The sequence below is a fragment of the Oreochromis aureus genome, linkage group 3, assembly GCF_013358895.1.
Source record: "Oreochromis aureus strain Israel breed Guangdong linkage group 3, ZZ_aureus, whole genome shotgun sequence".
NCBI classification, from domain to species: domain Eukaryota; kingdom Metazoa; phylum Chordata; class Actinopteri; order Cichliformes; family Cichlidae; genus Oreochromis; species Oreochromis aureus.
In genome coordinates, this window is record NC_052944.1 from 10389891 (window position 1) to 10407765 (window position 17875).

Consider the following 17875-nt stretch of genomic DNA (forward strand, 5'->3'; position numbering starts at 1 on the left):
GGAATCTTGTAGTTTGTTCAGATGTAACTTTGAAACCCTAAGCTGTGCTGTTGTTTTTAAAGAGAAGAAGCTTTTATCCTGGCAGCCCTTCTGAACATGATGTAGTTGTTCACTGTCATAGACTTTGACATGCTAACTGAGGCCTTCAGAAGCTGAGATGCAGCTCTTGGGTTTTTTTTTTTTTGTTAAATAATAACGTACACTTTATTGATCCCCTTACAGAAATTACTTTATCTGCATTTAACCCATTCACTCAGTAAAGCAGCGGGCAGCCACCAATCAGGTGCCCGGGGAGCAGTGTGTAGGGATGGTAGCTTGCTCAGGGGTACCTCAGGGTAGCCATTTAGTGGATTCGAACCCCCGACCTTCCAATCATGTGGCAAACACGCTACCTACTGAGCTACCCCTGCCCCTTTTTTGCATTTCTAAGCAATGCACAGTCTGATTGTGGGGTTAGTTTGCTCGGACATCCACTTCTGGGAAGATTGGCAAATGTCTTGAATGTTTTCCTCTTGTGAATGATCTTTCTCGTTGAATGATGGACTTTTTGTTTACTCTAGAAATTACTTCATAACCCTAGATGGGCAGCAACAATTACTTATTTAACTGCAAGATACTGCTGATGTGTTTCTTTCTTGGTTTGTGTTACAGTATCCTTGAACGATTCAGACCAAGAAGCTGTGAAGACTTGGGCCACTGATGATCAATTAATCATACACATTCCTCTATCAGCACCTGACTGCGATGCTTTTGGTTCTGTTTTGTGCTTGTAATGTATCACACACATGCCATTCATACATTTCCCAACACTCCTGTTTTGGTGTGCAAAAAATCAATCAAATAATAATTATTAAAATAATTAATAAACACATTTATTTTTTGTTTTAATGCTATTAACTCTGTAGGGTATGTTTCTATGCCTAAAATTCACACCAGTGTACCTTCTATGGCTAACTATTGGACCTCATAGTGAGGAGCTTTTGTGTTTTTTGCCCTGGAAGCATCCATAACCTCCTGTTCACTGTTTAAGTCTGTTAAAGCTTCTCAAGTGGTCAAGATTATAAAAATGCTCTACAAATGCCTGTCACCATTCAATGTCTACAAACAAAGAAGAATACAATAATGTCTATTCACCTATTTTTAAAGATTCATTTTACATTAAGGTACAGCGTTAGCAACAGAGAATCAAAACTGGTCTCCAAAAGGTTCAAACCAAAAGTTAAAAACCTCACGCTTCAACAAAGCAACTTTCTTTTGATTGGCTGTCCCTTTAGAGGGTAAGAGGTTACACCTGTGATCACACAGTTAAAATATACATTTTCAGCTTTGTGGCGGTTTTTATTCTTCTTCTTAACTTGTATAGGGGTCTTGAGAACATCTCAGCTGGTGTTTACCGCTGTCTTTCAGGTTTGACTTTTACACATACAGACCTGATTCTCTTGACATCAGCTGACCACGCTGTGTTACCTCTTCCTGCCAAACACTCATTTCACGAGTGCTGCAAACTCCCCTCCATTTTTGACTCCAACTTACTACTGGTATGACTTTCTTGCTCGTCCCACATTCACACATAAGAACAGACAAAATTAGAACAAGCACCACAGCAGATGAGTTGAGTTAGCACCTGGTTGTATAAATAGAAACCATCTCAACTTCTCTTTCTTTTTCAGGCCTCAGTGTTTTGTGCACATTTACTGTTGAGCCAGTGTGGCCAAAACACTAACAACTTCAGGTGCTTTAACCTTTAAAGCATGCACGCCTAACCCCAAGTATGATCTCCTCTCTTTTGTCCTGGTATCTGGGGGCGTTGGAGCTTAAACACCCTCCATGTCAACTATGAGCAATTAAATAATTGTCCGCAGTTATCACTATAGGAGGATTTTTCCACAAGTCTTTGCAAATATCTTTTTTTTAATTCAAGGTCGGTCAGCTTTTTTAATAAAATGCTTCAGCGTAGTAAACTGTCAAATAAAAGGTTTAATCAGTAAAGTAACTGTTTCAACACAGCTTTGATGTGTGTGATTAAGCTCAAAACTAGTCTTCTTGTGGTTGAGATCATTTCCTTGCTGTTTGTTGCCTGCAGGTTAGTTTCTACACAGTTTTTTTTTCTTCTGCATTTCTAAACATAGCCACAGACTGCAGACTACTTTTTTTCACTTTAGTTGTACATGTCTATAAAGCTTGTGTCTAAGTTCAGTAAAGAAGATCTGTGATCACTCATTTGCTTGCTTCTCAGGGTGTTCACGCTCCTAGTCTTTTTTTTAACATTTGTCTTTCCCTCAACTCAACAATGATAAAATTACTCTAGTCTAATAATTTTCTTGCCTTCTTGCTGTAAACCAATCTGAATCTGTTGCTCTGATGGTATTGGAGTCTACTTGCCAAATAACTTATTAATTATGTATCTCAATAAATGCCCAGTTCTTAAACAGTGATCTTTCCTAAATAAAGTGACTTTAGTCATACGATTTCCATTTTGGCTTTGCTCAAAAACATTCTCTTAAATAATGTCTCTCTATCTAAATTTTAGCAATCATCAAAAAGCCAAAATATTAAAAGGGAAACCATCAATAAGCATCAAAATTGCCTGAATCCAAATGGATGAGTTTTAGTTGACAGTAGTTACCAAGAAGCAAAACACATTAAAGAAGCTCCCATTTTTGGTTTAATTTATCATGTTCTCATCACACAACACAGCGGGATCAGTACTGAGCAGTATGGACACAATTGCCCAGACCTGATAGATGAGAGCAGTGTAACTGAACTAGAAGATGCCCAGCCAGCTGTAATGACAAGATTATGGCCAAACTCAAAGTAGCCACCCAATCAAGAACACGACTCCCCTGCTCATTGAAAAAGTGCCATCAGAGGAAATGCTTGCAGATGTAAACACTACTCTATGCACCACCCCCACTACCAATATCCCTGAAAACAATGAACTCATGTATGTCACTCCAAAAGGCATTTTTTTTTTTTTTTTTTACCACAGATAAGCGGCACACCAAAAAAGAAAATGATAATAAGAGATAGCTGGTTGTCTCTCGCCATTCATATAGGCAAGGAGTACCCTCATTAACCAAATAGAATTAACTCAAATACAGCCCTTGTGAACCAGCAGTGGGAGTTAAGGTAACCAAACAGTTGACCAAACCTTGGAGACAATATATTCCTCGATTTTGGATTAATACACAACATAATCCCTCTCACTCAAGCAGGGGGTAATAAGTTTTTGCAAAATGGTTTTACTAGAACATTACACACATTTACATTTGTGGGCCCACGTAAACAGAAAATAAATTTAAACTAAAATTTAAGCCAGCAATAGACAAATATCCTAACCCATTGCAGGCCTGAGCAGTCGATGCTCGAGTACGATGGATGTTAACAAACACACTGTCCTTTGTAGTGTGCAGCACAAGAAAACTCACCCCAGCAGTCCTCACACCTTTATTGTTGTTAGCAGTTCTACAAACCACTCTGTTGCGTTGTGACGCCGAAGAGGGAAACCACTCTGAAATGTGGTAGTGCAACACACAGCCCAACTGTGTTTCACTTGGCCTTCGGGAGAAACACAGTTAACAACTGATTTTTACTGTTTTTCTCAAGTGTTAGTAGCTAGTTGCTACTACTACAAAACCAGCTGCTCATTCAGTGTGCCATAGAGCATGAGCCACATGGATGATGGAGACCACTGTGCCCACTGGGACCTTTAATGGTCCAGAAATCCTTTTGTACCAGTCCCCAGCCTGGGGTCTACAGACAATCCCTTGGACTTCAATGCTTGGTTTGTGCTCTGTCATATATTGTCAATAATGGGAGCATATGTAGATTAGTGTGTGCATTTTTAAGTCATGTACAATCAACTGAATTTACCACAGGTGTATTCTTTTCACAACTTTTAGAAACATCTGACAAATAATCAATGGAAACAGGATGATTTAGTTAGCTTCTTTGGCCAAATTCCAGGAAGTGGGTTTCTAGAAAGGCTGGTCAAAGCAAGTTCAACCAACTTTTAGTATATTTATCCTGACTTAAGCACATGCAGCAGTGCCAATAGGGCTCTGATGTCAGAATTTACCATGGGAATGAGTAAATAAAGTACAAATCCTCTATTTCAATCCAGTGGTGTGAGGAATATGAAAATTGTAAGTGTTGATCATTTAACCTAAAAAGAGGAGTCATACTAATCAGCTTGTGCTTATCTGTCATCAACATTTGCTCTGCTCTTAGCCTTTGTGTCAACTTTATAAATCAGGAAATATAACTAGGGTTCAGCCAGCTGGTTTAGGTGCAGCAGGAAGCGAGCAGGACAGCTATTTGTTTAAATGAACATATAAGAAACGAGTAAGAACTTTGTGTCAAACTACTGCGCTTTGTTGCTTGTGGTTTCGTTGCAGAGTTGAAGGCTGTCTTTCTCTTGCTTTCGATTTTGCTGATACATAGTGTTGTCACCACAGTGGAAAATGGCGGGGGGAGGATGCACAAAACATGCTTCCTGAAATAAACACAATAATGACTGTGTACAGAAAACAAACGCGCCGGTAGACAAATCAATTAGAAATTTTAAAGATTTGATGAAATTAAAATAACGTCCAATGAAAACACATTAATGTATGTTACATGACTTTGGCAGAAATACACATGTTGCCACAGAACTCACAGTTTCATTCTTTAATCAGTAAACTCTGGTTTGTTCTTGTTCATAAAATCTACAGCAAAGATGATGTGCTTTTTAAAAGTAGCATTATTCTTGGTCTTACAATCATGCCATTTGATGTTTGTGGTCAGGGCTTTAAGTCTTCCTGTGGCGCACTTTATTTTCGATTCATAACACATTCAATCCTACAATCCTTCAAGGATTGTAATTTTCTTCATTATTTATCGTTAAGTCTGTACAAATACAAAGACTAGTCAAAACTAAGTAGGCCAACTTTCACTGCTCCTTTTTAAACTTTGTTCTAAAGCTGTATTGACTGTGGAGGCCTTGTCATTTCACTTGTGCTCAGACCACACTGTGCTGTCTCTTCCTGTGAACGGATGAGTATTTCCCCCTGAAGACTATTTGACTCTCCCTATGAGAGTTTGACAAACATCAAGTATGCGCTTATTCTGTTAAGATGCAGACCAATTAAGACAAAAAATAGATAGAAAAAAAGAATAGATACACATTTTTATATTATAAACACAGAAAATCCATTTTACCTGTTGGCAGAATAAAGCAACATGTTCCAACTTCATCTCTCTGTTGCTGGACTTCTGCTTCTTGTTGGCAGAAGCCTTTGTGCTCTGGAGTTGTTTCAGAGCCCAAATTGAATCACATACTGAAACAAGCACAATCTGCGCTTGCTTAAGTGTTCTAAGTTCATGAAGGTCTCGTACTATAAGACAGCATGGGCTGTGATGTCCATGTTCTACGGCAAAATATTCAGGAGTTTAAGAAAAGTCTGAAAGACTTCATAATAGCCAGTATTATAATATGGACTGAATATTCTTCAGCTAATTATATACTGTTTATATAGTATATAAACTTGTGTTTGCAGATTTGAATTATAGGAACATATGCTTTCAGGTTTTGATCAGTTGACACCTTACAGAGGTGTCATTAAAGCTGTTTGAGAGTGCCATTTACTCTCAAATAGGCATAACACACACTGTGGACTACAAGAGAGATGAATTATCAGTGCTATTCAGTGTTTCAATAGTGACCTTTAGATTAGTGTGTCAGACAACTGGCAAGAAGTAGGATGATTTACATGTCAATATTATTGAACATGATTTAATGTTGATAATACTCTTTTATGACTTCTGCCATTAGTTTCATTTCTTGTAGCTAGTGTTTCCTGTCATGGAAATATCTGTACTCTGTGGGGAGAGAATGATGATCTGACTGTGCAGCTGCCTCGCTCGATCAGTGCGGTTAGACTACAGCATAGAGATGATTAGCTCCAGCCTGATGTCCACACCCCGTATAAGGAGATAAGATGGCCACTCTCTCATTTGACTAGCCACATTAAAGACTGATGACAAAATGGACTAAGCTAGTTAAAATGACTTGTTGTCATCACTCTGGTTAAGTGGTGCAATCATTTTCTTACCTGCTTGCTGCAGGACACCGGCTCTTGAGGCCCAGAGTTCCCCCACCCCTGCTTTATAGCTATTAGAAGATTGTGCTGGGTAGGGCACGCTCTAGGCCAGGGGTTTGGCAACTCCAGGCCTCGAGGGCTGGTGTCCTGCAGGCTTTAGATGTGTCATTTATCCATCACACCTGATTTAAATGGCTAAAGGACCTCCTCAACATGTCTTGAAGTTCTCATGAGGCCTGGTAATGAACTCATCATTTGATTCAGTTGTGTTGACTCAGGGTGAGATCTAAAAGCTGCAGGACACTTGAGGCCTGGAGTTGTCCATCCCTGCTCTACGAAAACCACCAACCAACATCAGCAGGCAGGCTCTCAGGTGGAACCCCCAGGATAAGTGAAAGAGAGGCCGCCCAGGAAACACCTGGGAGAGACCTTGAGGCAGCAAAAAAAATGGGTTACACCTGGAGCCAACTAGAAAGAATGGCCCAGGGCAGAAATCTCTGGAGATTTGCCTTTGGCGACCCATGCTCTGGGAGGACAGACGGGCAGCAGTAGTTGTAGATTACAGCTATTCTTATATAAATATTTGTAAAAGTAGACTGCACGGATAGGTGGTTGATTTCATACATCTGTGGCATTGGGACTGAAAATGCTGACATTAAAAAATGAAGAAGAAGGCACAAAAAAGAGAGCACATTACACCAGTTTTACTCTCATTACACTGGCTTCAAGTAAATTTTAGAATTCATTTTAAAATCTTAGTACTGACTTTTAAAACTCTGCGTTGTGACGCTCCTGCCTACATCTGATCTTTTAGAACCCCATGATTCCTCTCGCAGGCTGAGATCATCTAATAACAGCTGTTGGTAGTCCCACGAACACGTTTTAAAACCAGAGGAGATAGATCTTTTAGAGCAGATGGAAGCAAGATGCTTTGCCTTCCAGTTCTTAATACTGAAACAAAACCCATTAACTTCTTTACTATATTACTATAGTATAATACTATATAGTAGTATTATAGAATAGTATTTCTTTTCCCTACTCACTCCTGCACAGCTGCAGATCTCCATCGCTTACTAAATGACAATCTGAACAGTCAGTCACTGTCATAATAAACACTTCCTGAAACAAAAACCTGATTTTATTGTTCCAAATGAAAGACAACATTTCATTAAACAAAACTTTGTCAATGTATTAAACATTTTTTTGTACATTACAGTAGAGTCATTAACTACACACAAAATCCCAGTAGCAGATTTATGGGAAACCTTATCAATGTTTCCCCGAGCATTTACTGGGATACATAAAAAACATGAGTCTCCACTTCTCTCTGTGATGCAGGCCTTCTCTTTATTATTGCTGCTGGGTACAAAGTCATTGCTGCTTCATCAGAATCCAGGTTCTGAAAACAGAGAAGAAGAGTTACAAAGGCCTCATCATTTCACAGGATTTTTGCATCTTATAAATATTGAAACACATTATCATGGACAATAAAACTGGATTCACCTCACTTTGCTGTAGTATCTGTCCTTCATCAGCAGCTACGCCACAGCAACAAAACATCCAGTCAGTCATGCCAAAATCTCATTTATAAATTAATCAAAATTAACCAGTCGCTGTTTCTAGTACCTGTCTGTAGTGTCCAGATTTTAAAAGCCATGGCGATAACTGCATTTATAAGGAAAACAGTCAGAGGAGCCAAAATCAGACCGGCCAGCTTTGACATTCCATCACACTCTTCTACAAAGACAGAATTATTGCATTAGTTTAAGTTCAGCTTTCGGTCTTGGTCACTTTCTAACAAAATTAGCAAGCAAACACAGAAACCAGATGATTAGTAATTAGGCTAAACTTACTTTTGGTGATGCTCTCAGTCTCATCAGTATCACTGAAGTCTTTAAATAAAGCGAATATATAATTTGACAAAAAAATAAATAAATACATACAGGACTGAAACCTCCCCCAAAACTTTTAAATGTTCTTACCTTTAACATATAAATGTATCACATTAAAAACTGGAAAAATTGTGAAAAATCCACAGAAATAAGGTCCAGAGTCAGATACACTCGCGTGTTTAATTTTCAAGAAGATAGTAGAACTGTTGGAAGTCATTTCAAACGATCCGTTATGAAATCCATCACAGTATGCCACACTTTTATCAGCTCTGAACATGACAGAGATACAGCTGGCCATGGTTCTGTTGACCAGTCTGAACCAGAATGTTAAAGAACTGTGCGTGGAAATGTTGGAGCATTGCAGTGTGACTTCTTCACCTGGACGGACCTCCACAGTCTGAGCCCTGCAGACTGCAATCAAGACTGAAACAATAAAAGTAATATAAAAGTACATTACCACTTAATTTAGGTAAATAATAAAAGCAAAGGCTAGGTAAACATAACAAAAATAAAGTTAACAGTGAAGTTGAATGTAATTACAAGTCAGTACGCACAGAGGTTGCAGAGACCTAAAGTCGAAATCAGAGTAAAGTTCATTACTGCACAGACCAGTGAACCTTTGAAATGTCTGGGACTGAAGTGAGACCCAGGAAGTGTGTTTTTACACTTAAATGGGTGGGTGTTTGTTTTTTTTTCCTTCTGTTTTTAGGTCTGCCCACAAAAGCTAACATGATGTACTGGACTTTTGTCAACTGTCAGTATTGCATGAACACACTTTATAAAACTGTCCTCTAGCTTAAATGTCCACGTCCTTTATTCACATGTTTTTCTAAATAACACTATATACTTGCCAGCCATTTCATTGGGTACACCTTGCTAGTACCAGATTTGATCCCCCTTTGGCTTCAGAGCTGCCTTAGTACATCATCAGAGGTGCAAAAAGTAAGGACTTTCTTTACTTCGTCAGACGTACTGATATCTGGCTTAAAACAATTCCAGGAAAAGTGGTGGAGGACAGTGATGAACCCATGATAGGATTAATGTGTTATATCTGAGACATGATTAGTGTTTTGGAAACTGGGTCCAATTCAGCAGACAGGACAGATGTTGATAAAGGAAGAGCAATTTTTAAAACAAATATTAGTTGGTACGATTAAAGGTAGGGGAAGACAATTGTGAATTCCATAATATTGTGATATTATAATATAATCTGTTGTGGGTTTTCTTTCACTTTCTTGGTGCTGTACTGCATTTAAAAACATTATGCGTGTGCGCCACTGCTGCAGACCTAAAGCCCTGGGCCAAACTAATAATCACTGAGAGCTCTGGATGAAGGGAATTCACTTTCATATTCCATAAGGAGACAGTTAGCGAGGATAGCTTTCTGTTATTCAATTTCCTTCTCTTACAAATATATATTCCATTAATAATAATACACAGCTTTCCTAGTGTATGCAGAATAAGCCTTGTCCTTATCTGTCTTTCTTGTTCCCTGGAAAGTTTTTCTTACTGAGGGCCTGACAACAGCTGATACTGCTCCTCAGTGATAATAAAATATAATCTGCTGTGGGTTTTCTTTCACTTTCTTGGTGCTGTACTGAATTAATAAACATTGGTTTCCTGGTTTCCTACATAATCTGTTGTCACATATCTGCCAACTTCATGTGCTTTACTCCCCTTTCTAGCATGGCTGTTTGTAGATCAATTACACATGTCCTGAACTGGAATGTCCACTCATCTGGATTCTGGGTTTGCTGTGTTGGGAACCTTGATTTAAATGGTAAATGGTAAATGGCATGTATTTATATAGCGCCTTAGATTGATATCCAACTTCATAATCATAACAGCAGGCTAGGAGATTTCTCTGCCACTAATTTTTCGTCCTCAAGCTAGCTATTGAAGAACCATGTGTTATAGCTAATATCTCTGGCCTGCTGGCTTAATAACTCCTTTAAAGACAAGGACTCAATGAGTAGGGCACTTTCAGAAAAAGTTTATTATAAAGTAAGACACACAGAGCATATGGCATTTATTTACTTGCAAGGTATAAGCATAAGCAGAAAAGGTCTATGCAAGTGCTCGATGGGGCAGTCCCACTGAGCCCTTTTATATATCTTTTACACATATAAACCAATACACACTTATCCTGGGAACAGAATGTGTTACCTTCCTACACTTTACTTCAAAGAAACAGATCAGTTACATTAGAAAATCCTTTGTTGCTAAAAAGACTCTTTATTTATATCAGACAAAGAAATAACTATGGTCAGCAAATAATAATAATAACGGATTGCATTTATATAGCGCCTTTCTAGTCACTCAAAGCGCTTTACAATTCCACTATTCATTCACTCTCACATTCACACACTGGTGGAGGCAAGCTACAGTTGTAGCCACAGCTGCCCTGGGGCAGACTGACAGAAGCGAGGCTGCCATATCGCGCCATCGGCCCCTCTGGCCAACACCAGTAGGTGGTAGGTGAAGTGTCTTGTCCAAGGACCCAACAACCGAGACTGTCCGAGCCGGGGCTCGAACCAGCAACCTTCTGATTACAAGACGAACTGTCAGCTCTTGAACCACGATCGCAAAGAGTTGCTATTAAATTTTTTAAATTTAAATTAAATTTGTCAGTAATGCTGATAACAATTGAATAACAGAAAACAGAGAGGACACATGGAAAGGGAGTAGGATAGAGAGAGATGCACTTCCTCAGCTTACCTGAAAAGACTGTCGCACCACCTTCAGAAAACGGCACAGAGATCTTAATTGTGTATAATTGAACAATATTCTTGCTGGGATTAATTAATGTGTGTTTTTTTATTCTCACTGCTTGAAGCTACAGCTAGTAGTTATTCACATTTACATGCACTGACATGGTGTAAATTCACATTTACATGCAACTTTTACAGTACATCCTAACATACAGTTTTGAATACATTTAAAAAACAATTAACCTTGCTTTTTACTTGTTCTATATTCTTCATACACAGCTAAGTAGCAATATTTTATTGACATCTACATTCTTGCCTTTAAACATCTTTAAAGTTTATTATTTATCAGAGAAACAGTAATATTTCAAACTTTACTTACAGTTGTAGCTGCTCTTATGTGTCATTGCTGCTTTTTTAAGTTTCAGATGAAATGCATTCTGGGCTACCTGACTGCACAAAGTACAGACCAGTCACCACCGATGCATGCTCGATAGAATGGGCGGAGTGGGAACAAATCTGGACATTTTTGACGTACCTGGCTTGATGCATACTTTGAATTGGAACAGTACTTGGGAAAACAGAAAAGTACACATACTGAGTAAAATATAGTCCCAGTGTTTATTTCCAATCTTATTTTGATAGTCTCATCCTGTCTCATTATTTAGATTCTGTTCAGCTGTGTTCCTCAGTTGTGTCCCTTCCGTTCTAATCTCATCTCGTCTCATTTTGCTTGTCTTCTTGTTGTGTCCTCGCTCTGTGTTGTGTGAACCCCTGTTCTGAGGTTTCTCCTCAAGAGCTGTAGTTTGTGAATGCCTGCCTCCTGTTCTGCACATTTTGTATTTTTTGCTTTTTGAAGTCTTCACCTTTAAAGTTGCTTTTTAAAAAATCTGACTGTCACACAGTCATTACATGACAGATGTAGTCCACCTGTATGTACCTTCCTGCACTCTTATGCATTATCCAGTGTTCCTCTCTCTTAAGTCACATGTTCATCACAGCCATTTCCATGCTGCTGGCAAAATCCATTACCATGTTTTCTCCTTAACACCTCACTTTTCTCCTTATCACCTCTGTTCCCTTCACCTTTCTATTGAAGTCTCCTCCAATCATCAGTCTCTCCCATCTTAGTTCACAATTCCTTCCTCTTCTTGTACTTCTGGGACACACACACTGACAACATTCAGTATAGACTTTTTTATGTCTGGCTTTAAAGTCATGATCCTTGCTGACACTCTCTTCACCTTCACAACACTAATCACAAATACTTCCTACTCAGTTTCTCTTCCTGTCTATACCACAGAAGAACAGCTTGAGTCCATCTCTAGTGCCCCTTAGCATTGCTTCCACTTGATCTCTTGCACATAAATGTGAATTTTGTGGATTTTTTTATTGATAAAGGGTAAGGACAATGTTTGTAGTGGTTATTCAGTTCTGTAATGTTATTGTTTTTTTCCCGTTTCTATAAAATATGATTAATTCTTTCCAAAATGACCTGTTGGAGTATTTTGGATTCACGGTCAGTCTAAGTTATTTCACTGACTGAAATGTTAGTGGAGTCAGTGTTGCATTGATGGGAGCTGCTCCTGCTGTGTGTTGCTAACAAATGAATTGAGCCCGAAGCAGACAACATAAAGTTTGGGAGTTCAAAAGACATGTTTTAGAAGAGGGGGCTGCTTCAAGGTCATAGTGTAAGAAAAACAGAGCATGTTTTCAACTGTGTATCTTTTAAAGCCACTCTAGTAAAATCCAAGAATGAAAATATGAACTTTGAAATTTTCATAATAGGTTCACTTTAATTACCTTCATTTTAGTTTATTTGTTCCACACATCACACATGGTAGTTCTTTTGGGTTTGTCTGACTTGTGTTCACACTACAGCTTATTAATTTTTGTGAAGTGCATTTTAACCCCGAGTTTAGCCAGGAGTCAGAACGTGTCTGTCAGACCACTGCATGCTCTCTCTTTCAGTTTCTTTCTGTTTCTGATCTCTCTCTCTCTCTCTATCTCTCTCTTTCTCTCTCTCTTTCATCATTAAGCAATGGCAGAGCCTCACTCACTCTCACTATAAGGTAATCTGGGCTGTCCATAATTTTCCACACTGGCTCCTCCTCCATCAACCACCACTTATACTGTTTTGCCCTTTGATAAAGAGCTATTGGAAACTGTGAGCTCAGGGTTAAGGTTCTACAGACAAAGTTTTGGTGACTTTAAAATAAGTACTTTCTATGTGGGGACACCATTGATTCCTGTTCATGGCTATAAATTTATATAGTCAGACTTCACTACAAAGCAAAATATGTTGCTGCTGTGTCTAAAAGCTGCTCTGCTTCTTTGGTATTCTTATATACAGGCACTGTACAGACGTGTTTTAATGGATTAAAGATCTGAACACTTAGTCAACTAAGTGCAACATTTTTTTGACTCTTAAGATGTATGATGATTTTCTTATAATAGATCAGGCTTTTGGCTTTTTGAAAATATGAAAGGTAAATTTTTATAAAAGAATTAAGTGTACCAGTTGATGTGTCATGAAAAGGCTGTATAGCAGGCAGGAGGAAGGACCCAAATGCAGGACTCTCAGTGACTGGACTTAAACTCAAAATGCAGCTTTATTCGCTGGAAACACGTTTCAAGGCATTAACTTTACAAAACAAACCAAAAACCTCAAACATGAGCTAGAAACTAAACTGGACTCAAAAAACTAAAAACTAAGGAACATGAGCTAGAAAAAACAACCAAGAAGACAACAAGAAAACACACAGCAAAAAAGAGGGTAAGACGCAACACAAAGCAAGGAAAAAACAGGCTTAAATACACACTGGAGCAATCAGGGATTGGGAGACAGGAGGGAAACACAGCTGGGAGAAACCAGACAAAAAAGTTAATATTGAGCAAAAACATGTACATTATAACAAGTTAAAATGTCTGGTGACAAAAATATGTTGACAAGACCAATGTCACATAAGAAACCATGTTCTTCTCTGCCTACTATTTTAAGTGTAAACTGAAGTTTTTCTTGTGTAAGGTCCCAATCTAGATGCAACAAAGGAGTGCTAATCTGTAGCCCCAGTAACTTGGGTCACCCTCTCAGTGTACGTTAAATTTAAGAAAACATGGTCAAATGATCTTTTCCATTACATTCACAACTTACCATTTTTATCTTGAGATAACTTTAGCCTGTTTAAATACACACACTACACAAGTGCACAGTCTACAGGGAATAACAGAAGTGACCATAAAACAGTCTAGCTGTTGGGAGTGACTGAAAAGATTGGATTGTTTAAAAAAAAAAATCTTTTCTCGAAGTTAGAGGAAAAAATAAGAACACTCTTTACTGAAAAGTGACTAAGAGATGAAAAGCAGTGACTATAGCTATAAAGTGTAAATGCAGCCACTAAGATGTCACCCTTTAAGGTTTGAACTGAGGACATTTTGAAGCTACAGTGTTAGTGTTCTGGCCACAGACATGGCCACAGATAAAAATTATAATTGTAAAATGTCAGATGGCTGGTCAGGAATTTGACAGTCCTGGATGTAGGCTGCATTTTAATTTGCTGTATTTGCAGCATGACTAAGACTGACTCTCCTCTTCTTTTAGGTGATTCGATGAAAAAAACAAAAAATCAATTCTCAGGCTGGATACTAGATTCTGTAAAAAGAAACAAGATAATTTTCTTATAGATTTGTCTTTGACTATGTCTTTGAATTGCATAAGTGGACTTTTTAAATGAAACATGAAGAGATAGGACCGAGTTCCTGAGCAGTACCTGTCTGAAGCCTCATTTTGATAACAAGGCAAATGATGACCTTAGTAAGAACAACAGTCACAGCGGTCAGAATTAAGCTCGTCAGGTTAGTTGTTTCATCAGCTCCTCCTACAAGAGACATGCCCACATTTGACTTGAATAACACATTTTGTGCAAAAATTTAAAAGACTCTTCAAATGTGATCCAACGTCTTCACAATACTGCATTACAATCTGACTGTATTGATGCAAGATACACATCTGTTTCCTGTGGTTAACTCTCATATGAAATGTTACATCATTCTTACCTTGAACCTTTAGATATGTTGAGTTGACGATCACTGGGTGTCCGTTTGTATAAAATCCACAGAAATACAACCCAGAATCAGACAAATCCACTTGTTTGATTTTTAGGAAGATAGTCGAGATGTTGGATGTCAATTCAATTTTTTCACCTTCAATTCCGTTGCAGAGAACACTGGGCTGAGCAAAATTATAAATTGATGAAATACAAATAGGCGAGGTTTGGTTGACTAGTCTAAACCAGATTGTGTGAGTAGGAAAACTGGAAAAGTTGGAGCACAGCAGTGTGGCATTTTCTCCAGGCTGGACTTCCACAGTCTGAGAATCTGAGAGGGAGATCCAGCCTGAAACAAATAGCAAAGAAATGTAGTTCTGAGCTGTTAAGACCAAAACAGATACTAATAGACCTCAACAGTTTTAGTAGCTCATAAATACAGTCTTGCTTCTGGTTATTAAGTAAAACATTATCCCCACCCATGAAATTCATTTGGAGAAAGATTCATTGCCAGTACTTACCAAGGCTGAAGAGAAGTACAGCTGTTCTCATAATAAAGCTCATCGCTCTTCTTAATAACTGAGCTTCACTAAGGAAGTTTCAATAAAGAACAACTTCTATCTGTCTCGCCACTGAGATACAATAACTTGCCCACAAAATGTTGCAGCACAAACATCTGCATGAGCACTAAAATGAGGTGTGTTTTGCCTGTTTCGTAACACGCATTGTTAACACCTTCACCACTTCTTTGGATTGTGATCTCACTGCTTTGAAGCTCCGTCCCAGCATGTAATATTGTAGATTTTTAAAGCATGTACCAAGACTGAGGCCGACATTGTCATCAAGTCTTTACAAGATTTTTTTTTCCAAGCACAGTTTTCCTGTAATATATTAGTAGAAGACAAATAAAATGCATTAACAGATTTGACAGAAGATAAAAGATCGGAATTAGTTTAGCAAAATCGTAATGAATACAGGAGATATAAATTTACCACTGAATAGATTATGAGTAGTTTCTTTCATATACATACAAATACAAATACTCTTACTTGTCTTTTTATTAGGTGTACCTTACCTGGGAGGACTCCCACCCCACACTTCCCCACCCGCCTTTGTGGTAACATTGCTGTGGTATAGATTCAGCAAAGCTGCTAGAATCACTCTTTCATGTACATTAAGGCAGCATCATTTCACTGCTGCAGATTTAATGATGGAATCATGTCTGATATTTGGAGACTGTGGAAACCATTCAAGTGATGTCGATGAAAGCAGTTTGAGATCATATGAAATTTGTGACATGCTGCATTATCCCACTGCCTTGTTTCTCAGACTGTGGGTTAGGCCCACCAATGGATGATGGCTTATGGTTGGGTGCCACAGCTAAATGACCATCAACAGATCCTCTTAATTCTGGTTATATGCATTAAAGCTGTTGATCTAAACAGCCAAAAAGAAAGACATCAAGCGTTTGTGCGAAAGCAACACAGCTTATTTGCATGTGGTTTTAATGCAGAGCTTAATGTTCATCTTGCTGTGGCTTTCAGTTTAGCTGGTGCACCGTTTTGCCACCACGGCGGAAGATGGTGGGTGGAGGGGCACAATCTGTAGCATGTTCATGACGGTCAGGAAAGAAAGCTGCGCCCTTTGTATTTCACTCTTACAGTCACTGTTAAACATAATTAACAGTAAACTGAAATCACTTCTATGTGTTTTATCCTAAAACTTGACTACATGACTTTAGAAAAAAGAAAAGAAAGGAAAACACTGTTGACATTGTTGTTGGCAAACATTAAGGCTGTACTCATACTAAGCAATTCAAATTGTTCTTAACTATGCTTGCTTTCATCCACAAACTGTTGAACTGCTTTTCTGAGCTCGTTGGCTTTACATAACAGATTAGGAAAAGATTTGCTAGGGTTAAAATAAGTCCTTTCTTGAATGAGTATTGCTACAACCCTGTGCTTTTGATGCAGAACAGCAGCTTTGACAGTGATTTTAATCATTGACCCGGGAATGCTACTTTGCTGTTTTTGATGCTGAGCTCGAAGGGAAACACATATCCTTTGCATATCTGGATGCAGCCCGAAAAGAGTGACATGGACACACACTTCTGTGGGCCAACAAACTGAAAAGGGCATTGTAGGGGTTGAGTGCCATGTGGAATGGGAAGCAGTCAGGGATGGAGGTCTGGCAATCAAATCACAGTTTGGGTTTAGATAAAAGGGATGTCATCTCTTTAGAAGGAAATGATGCTATTGCTGGGTGAAGAGATGCTAGCTAGATATAGCTGGGACAACGCTCATCTGTGCTTTTAGGACCAGGGCACCCTTGTCATGGTCCGGGTGAGTGGCATTTTTCTTCCACAGAGCTGTGGTCTCCACCTCTGGGCGGAGCCCTCATCATCTCACCTGTTGGTGATTCTAGCTGGCTTTACTTAAGACCCGTGCACACAACTAGTCTTTGCAAGTTTGTCTGCTAACTCATGTTAGTGCTTGGACGTCTAGTTTCGTAGTGCTTCAAGTTCTAGTTTATGCTTACCTTGTGTTTTAGTCTTTTCATGGATCTCCAATTCTCCAACATGGCTGCACTCTCACTTACCTGGACTCTGGTCATTGCTGTGCATCACAAGCTACAGTTTCATGCTCTGTTTGCCTTCTCGCTTCATCTGCCTGCCCTCCTGTCACCATCGTCCTGGATGACTGGATCACCCAGGCTGGACTCACTGCTCACACTCATGCCATCTCAATTGAAAAAGGCTTTCATGGCAAAAAAAGGCTAGCTTTGATGGCAAGGTTATTTTGAAATTCCAGTTTTTGGAAGCTATTAAAAAAATAACAGTGAGGTTTTATACATGGAGTTTACAATAGCGACAGGATTATCCACAATTCATCAGTAAAGATATTATATCTGTTCATACAGAATGGTAGTTCAGTTCAGTTTTACACATATGTTGTGAACAAACCAGAAAAAAACTCAAACACATTTTGATGACTTGTGTTTTATTACAACCTGCAAGTCTGTTGCTTCAGCTTTAATGAGATTTTATGTGTGATTATATACATGCATTTTTGTATTAAAATTCAAGTTCAAAATTAATTAGAGCTTTAACTGCCCAGAGAAGAGACTGTAGGTGTGGCAGGTGGATG

At 38.7% G+C, this 17875-nt stretch overlaps 1 protein-coding gene across 1 annotated transcript; it reads right to left on the bottom strand.

Moving 5' to 3' along the window:
* Positions 1 to 7224: 7224 nt before the first annotated feature.
* On the bottom strand, positions 7225 to 8596 carry LOC120437401. The gene is made up of 6 exons (XM_039607952.1): positions 8530 to 8596; positions 8066 to 8398; positions 7937 to 7975; positions 7710 to 7820; positions 7587 to 7621; positions 7225 to 7482 (listed from the first exon to the last, which is right to left on the bottom strand). Exons 1-6 carry the CDS (start codon positions 8570 to 8572, stop codon positions 7372 to 7374), a joined length of 672 nt encoding a protein of 223 aa, XP_039463886.1. The 5' UTR covers positions 8573 to 8596; the 3' UTR covers positions 7225 to 7371.
* Positions 8597 to 17875: the final 9279 nt, after the last annotated feature.